The 8,031-nt window shown below is 35.2% G+C and overlaps 1 protein-coding gene across 1 annotated transcript in view; it reads left to right on the top strand.

The window, feature by feature from the left end:
• Positions 1-8,031, top strand: part of LOC107680879 (myosin-binding protein C, fast-type-like) — a 35,863-nt gene that overhangs the window by 8,418 nt on the left and 19,414 nt on the right. The window contains exons 3-6 of the mRNA XM_016476950.1: positions 3,763-3,798; positions 3,904-3,918; positions 5,475-5,492; positions 7,287-7,301. Coding sequence (XP_016332436.1) covers positions 3,763-3,798; positions 3,904-3,918; positions 5,475-5,492; positions 7,287-7,301 — 84 coding nt within the window. The remainder of the gene's footprint in view (positions 1-3,762; positions 3,799-3,903; positions 3,919-5,474; positions 5,493-7,286; positions 7,302-8,031) is intronic.

Consider the following 8,031-nt stretch of genomic DNA (forward strand, 5'->3'; position numbering starts at 1 on the left):
GGCTCATAAGAGTCATTTGTTTGTGACTAGAACTACACCATTTGCACTTTGTTTTTGATTCAATAAAAGAAGTAATTTATTCATACATCTGACTACACTGGTTCCTTTTAGCTTGTTGAAAAGTTTGAGATCATTAACCGAAACCCAAGATGTTTTGAATAAATGCATTTTAATTGTAACGATTACCGATATTCATTACTGTACATTTTGTACTCATACCTAATTTGTTGACAGTTTAAAACATTAATTTGGGATTGGATTGGCAGTATATGATAAATAACAGTAGGCTGCGCTTTCGAAGGACAGAGATCACAGTTTTTTTTTTTGTATTAGTTACACTAGAAACACATTTGAGCCCGACTCTAAACACTCAGACATCCTTTCAGGTTTTGTTTGTGTAACACTGTATGTGACAAGTCAGAGTGCATTGGAAGCATACTGTATATGTGCTGATATGTGTAGGGCATTTGTCGACATTAACGCAGGGTGGTGTGGGTCGACATGTTAACTCAAGGCCACTCAGAGTGAGGCCCCTGCTTTCAGTTATCACATCCCGAGATGTGTCTGAGAGACTTGACAATGTTGTGAAAGTCTGTCTTCCCCCACTGGCCTGTCAAAATGGTTGAAATTAGCTGTGTGTGTTATTATATGACATGCTCTCTCGTTTGTTTTTAGACAACTGAATTGTCCTCAATCGCATCTGTATTTTGATTGGTCGGGAGGCTTACACTTTTAAAAATAAAGGTGCTTCGTGATGCCATAGAAGAACCTTTTTGTCTAAATGGTTCCATAAAGAACCTTTAACACCTTTCTGTTTCACAAAAGTTTCTTTGTGGCAAAAGAAGGTTCTTCAGATGTAAATGTCATAAGTGTCAGTGAAGTAAATGTCATAAGAGATTAGCTTCGTGAACATTCCACAGCGGTTAGTCGGCCAAACAGAGTGAGGAAGCGACGAGAGAGAGAGAGGACCACAGAGTAGAGAGTGATTTGTCAGCAATGTGAAGGAGAGAATATTAGCGCTGTAGGCTAATGTAACTAAAGTGAGCAAATTCTGAGTGCAGCCACGAATACGATAGTTCAAATGCTGATGCTGGATTTGAACCTGCTCTCAATTTCAGGGCATTGTGTGGTTGTTTTGCTAGGTTTCAGAATAGCTGTGTGACCCAGGGGCAAGTGGGGGTGGCGTCTCTGAAACAACCGTGGATTAACAGTGTAGGGCCTTCCACGTTTGGATCAGACAGAAATTAATAGCGACATAAAAACTGAAATATTGTCCAGCCTATATATGAAGTATGCGAGGATGGAGATATATGTAATCGTAGATGTTATATTTATGGAAATGGATTCACATTATCGACACAGAGAGAGGCATTAGACCACTCGTTTACACTTTTCTCATATGTTGTTTTTGAAGCGTACTTTTAGATATCTGAGTCTTCTCCATGCTAATTTAATATGACCACGTTAAATTCAGTCCATCTCACTGACCATATGATCTCTGTCTGGCTTTCTTTCTTTATCCTAGCGAAGCCCATTTCTGCCTCACTCAAAAAAAAAAAAAGGTCATTTTGAGATAAAGATATCAAGTCACAGTTGCGAAGAAATACAGTTAGATTGTGAGATTTTAAAGTTGTAATTTATTTATTTAGAGGAAGGGGAAACAGGCTTGCAAATAGGCTTCCATATTATTGTTAACCATGTATGTCCCTTTCAAAGAAAAAGAATAAAAATGAGAGGGAAATAAAGTAAGAAATTGCTGTGCAGTGTAATTTTAGTATTATTCATATACTATTATAACATTATTAATATTTAGATTTTTAGTTACTTTTAGTCATTTTTTTTGTTAATTTTAGTTTCTTTTAGTAATTTTTATGTGCTTGTCATTGTTATTGTTTATATATATATTTATAGTTAGCTAGCTAGCTAATTTGCCTCATCTTAAACATACTTACTTGAGTTACTTGCCAAGGCAACATTTCTCATTTTTGTTAGGTTTTTTTTACGTTTTTCATAATATTTATATTTTATTTTATTTCAACTTTATTTCAGTTACCAAAATTATTTTAATAGTTTTAGTTTAGGTTTTAGTTAACAATAATAACACTGCTGCTGTGAAGGTGGTCAAGTCTCCAGTACTGTACACCTCTGTGCATTAGTGTTTTAGCATTAGCATTAGGGCTACCCTGACCTCCATTTGACTTCTTACCTCACACACACTTTTAGTCTTACCTCACACACACTTTTAGAATGTGTGTGTGTGTGTTTGTGTTGAGTGTGAGTGAGTGTCTATTAGTTTTTAGTGCTGTGGCTGTATGTAGCAGTGACTAGCTGCTGGGGTCAGGTCTAGCAAGATAAAGAGTGTGCTGACGACTGGAAACCAGAGAAGAGCCAACAGCTGAGTTGAGAAGGAGATCAGGAGCCCTTAGAGAATTTAGGTAGAAAAAAATATCATTAGGAAAAGTTATCTGCCTCAATATAGCACAGTGTTATTTTAGTCTTATTTTTATACTATTATAATATTTATAAAAATATAATTAATTTTTATATTTTCAGTTTATGTTTAACTGAAAAGTTTTAGTAATTTATTTATGTGCTTTTGTCGTGTTTATAATTATTATTATTAATATTATTATTCGTATTTCTGCTTAGCTTTTATTTCAGTTGTAGGTGTAGTATTATTAGTATTGTTACTTATTTTATATGTCATCTATTTTAGTTAGCTGCCAAGGCACATTTAAAATTTTTCATATAATATTTATATTTTATTTCAGCTTTATTTTAAACAACAAAAAACGATTTTAAGTTTTGTTTTTTTTGTTTTTTGCCTAATAACAACAATTACACATTTTAGGATATTGCTTTTGCAAAACTGTGTGTGAGTAAATGTCCAGTATGCTTTGGATGCTCAAATCCTCACCAGCAAGATCAGCTGAATTTTACCAAGGAAATAAAAGATGATTAATGGATGTTTATTTGAGTTCAACAGATGAGAGCATGAGAATTATATTGGTTTCCATAGCGACAGCAAACTTCATGCCCAGCATTGCAGTGGTGTTAGCGATGGATTTAAGAGGAAAGTGCCATTTTAATGAAAAGCTGACAGGGTCCTGAGAGGGTCTATACCAGAAGTGCCTGAGCCCCATTAACATATTGCAATCTGAAAGACAAACCTAATCAAAAATAGACGTGTCGGTACTTCGGTATGCAAGCAGATCATGCAATCTGACCCTCAGGGCCAAGGCCAGGTGCGGTGTCTCATATCCTTAACACTAAAGAGTGAAGGTCCAACCACTCCTTCCAGGTCCTGAGTCAATTCGAGGCCAAGATTGTGACTTGGAAGGTGACGGTGGCACGATGTAGCAAAGCTGTTTACACCTACTGTTGACCAGTGGAACGGACAGAGGAGAGGCTCAGATGCCTGCACTCCAAAATACTTTCTACCTTCACTCCATACACTGTAAAAAAAAATAAAAAAATTAAATTTGGGATACGCACAGCCTTGAAAATAGATTTGGCCAACTCAAAAGTGTTTTGTTATGGGGATGTCTGCGCATATATAATCGGTGTTTATGCATTTATTTATTGTTCTGAGTCTGGTCTGAGTACAATTTTTCACTGTTTACCTGCTCAGACAGTTGCATGGTTTACATATGTATATACTGTATATACATCTAACAAAACTAATATGAGATTAACAGTTTTGACTTGTACTTTAACATGACCCCTTTTGAATACTGTGATTATAAATTTCATTTCTTTCAGGTGCCAAGGGCGAGAAGGTGGAAGCTCCACCTGCTGGTTTGTACTTGCATCTCTTTACTCTACTAAATATTCATAATCTGTTTGATGAAATGAATCATTTAAAAGCAGTCAGACTCACTCTCAGCATCTCTTTTTTCACAGATAAGCCTGCCGAAGGTGGGTCACCTGTTCTGAATCTTGTCATGAACGCCATTTGTCTTCATTCAGTCTGTCAGGCGTACAAGGGGGTAGCTTTGCTTCTACAGATGAGCTTTGAGTGTGTGTGTGTGTGTGTGTTATGGTGGTTAGTGTGCGCTAGGGCTCTGCAAGGGGTTAGGATTAAGAGAGAGGTGTGCTGAATAATACATTAATTTAACCTGTTCTAATTAATATTTAAATACAGCAAATGCATGAATCATACCTGAAACCAACTAGCAGTGAACTTTGAATCATTTTACATATTGACACATATATGTAGTGCATAGCTTAGTCGAACAACAATATAATTTCTCATCAAATATGCATAATGCATAAAGACTTAATAATATGGTTGACTTAACTCCTGCCTTTATAAATAGAAACGTAGCCGGCAGTAATAAATTTGAATTTAACTATGTATACATGCAGATCCATATTTATTTACTATTCTGTATCTACATAATACAGTGTACACAAATTACAGTATATGTTTCTACCTACATAAATAATATTAGAGCCTACTTTACTCACTGCTGAAAATGCGTTATAAACAATAGCCCAGCATATGCTGTGATATAGAAGATAACATATTGCTGTGCTGCATGCATTTAAAATCATGTAATTTTTTTATTACAATTTCTTTCAAAATATATGAGTCATTTTCCAATTGCAGTGGGAGATGCTGTCACTAGCATTTAAATGGCAAAATGTGAGACTGCAGTAAGCACCGTTTTTCTAGAAAACAATGTTTTAATCTTAAACAAAATTAAATTTGTCAGTGATGTTATTGGTTCCTTTTTAAGTGCCACTGCGGTTATAGAGTGACCCTTATAATATTTTCAAACAGCCTTGGGAGGTAAGGGCTTTAGTCTTTCTGAAGGTATATTTGTATGTGTGTTTATATGCATTTACTAGTGTATATATGCATTTCTTTGAAAAATATGTGCGCTGAACCTGATTGTGAGCTATTATATTAATGTAGCGCAATGCGAGAATGAACACTAAGCATGTGCATATATGGTACGTGTTTGCAGTACTCGGTTCATTTTTTTATGAATTTGGTGTCATAAAACGAACACTGCACTGGGGTACAAATCGTTTCCTCTGGAGGAGAGCCAAAGCCTAGGGTGAAGGGTGAGATCTGTAAACAGTGTAATGTGGTGTCAACATGTGCACTTTTTCAAATCAGATGTGCTTAGGATTTACATTTCAGTGCGGATTTGTACAAATTTATACATACTGTATATGCAGCCTACAGTGACCCCAAACAGTAAATAACTAACTATCAAAACAGATCACATATTCTAAATCGAATACACATATTCTAATCAAATCTAATATTCAAAACTGCTGACAGTGTTTGACAGGTATGCTGCTATCCTTTTATTTGTCCAGTTCTGTTTTCTTTTTCTCTCCAGCTCTAGATTCAGAAACAAGACGCTGGGATGTTGTGTATTACAGTGTTAGTGTTTAACCCGTCTCTCTGTATGTGCTGCCTTAACCTCATTATGCTTCCATTGTTTCTTTAAATTTAGATGATGAGGGCTGCTATGGTAAGGGAAAGAAACACTCCTTTTGGCTCGCTGTGTGTGTGTGCTTATTTGTCAATGTGCAAGTTCCTTTCCCGTGACTGTGCATGTGACCAAATGTCAGTCACTGTCTCTGTCGGTGGTCCACAGGGTCTGTCACAGGGGTTCTGACTGGCCAAAACAAGACCAAAAAGCAAACAAGTGGTTTGAAATCTGAGATTGCTTTGGCGAATACCAGCAAGTTTTCATTCATGTCAGTTCATTGGTCACTGAATAGTGCTCTGTCTTTTAACGGCCATATTATTTTTTGAGACTCACTATAATAGAAAACAATCTCTGCTGTATATTCAAATTAAGTTTCGCCAAAGCATCCAGATGAGTATGTTATAAATATTTTAGCCCTTACAGGTGCTGTAAGTGGTTTTAGGCAAATGAAAAAGCGCTCAAAAAAATCCCTATTACCTGACAGATTTTACTTTTACTTTTACTTTTATCTATATAAATAGTAAGCACATAAGTAGTAAATTATTATACATTAGATGTTCGCTTTGGTTCCTTAAAGGTTAGCTGTGACTAAAATTGTTTACAGCACCTTAAATTATCCCTTTAATTGTAGTTTAGGTCAAATAAGTTTAATTGGAGAAAATTATACTTGGATATATACTTTGTTTATTAGATTGGGTATACAGTGGGTACGGAAAGTATTCAGACCCCCTTAAATTTTTCACTCTTTGTTATATTGCAGCCATTTGCTAAAATGCTGCAATATAACAAAGAGTGAAAAATTTAAGGGGGTCTGAATACTTTCCGTACCCACTGTATATCAATGTGTGCTAGTGTGCATAAAACAAAAGATTTTATTTCAATCACTGGCCATTTTACAAAATATATTTTTTATAAATTAATTTGTTACATTTACCATGACAAACATCATCTTGATATCTTGCAACCTTGTTTTATTTTAACCTCTTGGAACCTTTTTAGAAATGTGGTGACCGTTTAAGAAGCCAAGGTTATGCAGTATACTGATACTCTGAAGTGGTTGTCCCTCTGAAAGTTTCACTATTGGAAATATTTGGATCTGTGAATGAGATCCAGCACTGACGTGTGCGAGTGTGAGGGTCAGGACATTTAGCAACATGAGATTAGGACACACAGAGCTGGACCAGAAGTTTCACAGTGTACATGTTTAGTGGCTGACATTAGAGTTAAACTACTTCTACATCTGTCTTATCTGGGTTAAGTGTATCTGGGTAAATCATCTTCAGAAAATAGGATGGTTGGTTAAGAGAGCCTTATGCAAACAAATTTTGAATATGAGCCAAACTATGCATTGCACTGTGACTTTTCATCCTTGTTCAGTTTATCAAATTAACTTGCATAAACATAAAACAGAGAGTGAAGCTTTTGTTCTCTGGCTTTATGGAAATGCATGACATCATCTGGGCCTGATATTTTTAAATAATCAGCCATCAAAGCCATCCATTTAACTTGATTTTAACCAGCATCAACCGAAAAAAAAAAAAAAAACCCCACCCACCCATCAGTACCACTATGATTATAATGGTTTGCAGGACACTGAAGTTGATTGGTATTGACTGGATACTGAAGAAAATAACGTAATTAACGGCTATGCACTTTCTTCATTCTGAAAAACAGAAGGACATCAGTTTCTACATGTATGTGTGTTAGTATGTATGTATGTGTGTACATGAATGCCTCTTAAAAGGTCAGTCTTAAAAGAGCCATAATGCCATGCCATATATAACTTCCTAATGGTTTCTTTCAATCTGTTTTCTCTCTTTTTCTTTGATACAGAATTGCCTGAGGATGGTAAGACACACAAATCCTTTAGCATGTATTGTCAGTGACAAATACATGAGAAAAAAAAATGTTATCTCTCATGCAAAAGGAAATTGTGTAAGTGTCTTTCACATCCCAGTGCAGATCCTTAAAGGATAGTTCACATAAAAATGAATTCTGTCATCATTTACTCGCCCTCAGAAAAAACTATGTTCCACAGAGAAAAGAAAGCCATACTAGTTTGGGTAACACTTTAGAATAATGGTCCGTTGTTAACAAGTAACTGCAGGAAGTAATAGGTAGTACTACATTAACACTTAACTTAATACTTAATACTATTAACTAATAGAGAAGCGAGATTAACTAAGCAGTAAGTAGTAGCAAATTTAGGACAAAGGTAGTTACTTATTAGATATTTGATAATTACTAAAAAAAATATATGCTCATTGAGAACTAGTTGCGAACTATGACCAATTAATAAAGAATAACCAATTAATTACTAATCACAACAGTAACCTCTTAAAAGTGAACAATTGGGTTCTTTGTGGAAACTAATTTATGAATATGATATCCCCCTAATAAGTCGGCTACAGGTTGAAATTGTGACTACTACTCTTACCAAAGGATGGATGTTCTCTGTTTATTTCAAACAAAAACATAAAATAATAATAAAAATAATTCATTTAAAAATGTTAATAATTAGGAAGTGATTGAATTAGTTCACAATTATGAGCTCTAGTTTGTGTCAGTTCAGTATGTC

This window comes from Sinocyclocheilus anshuiensis, unplaced genomic scaffold (genome assembly GCF_001515605.1).
Source record: "Sinocyclocheilus anshuiensis isolate Anshui unplaced genomic scaffold, SAMN03320099.WGS_v1.1 scaffold1230, whole genome shotgun sequence".
In the NCBI taxonomy this organism is placed as follows: Eukaryota; Metazoa; Chordata; class Actinopteri; order Cypriniformes; family Cyprinidae; genus Sinocyclocheilus; species Sinocyclocheilus anshuiensis.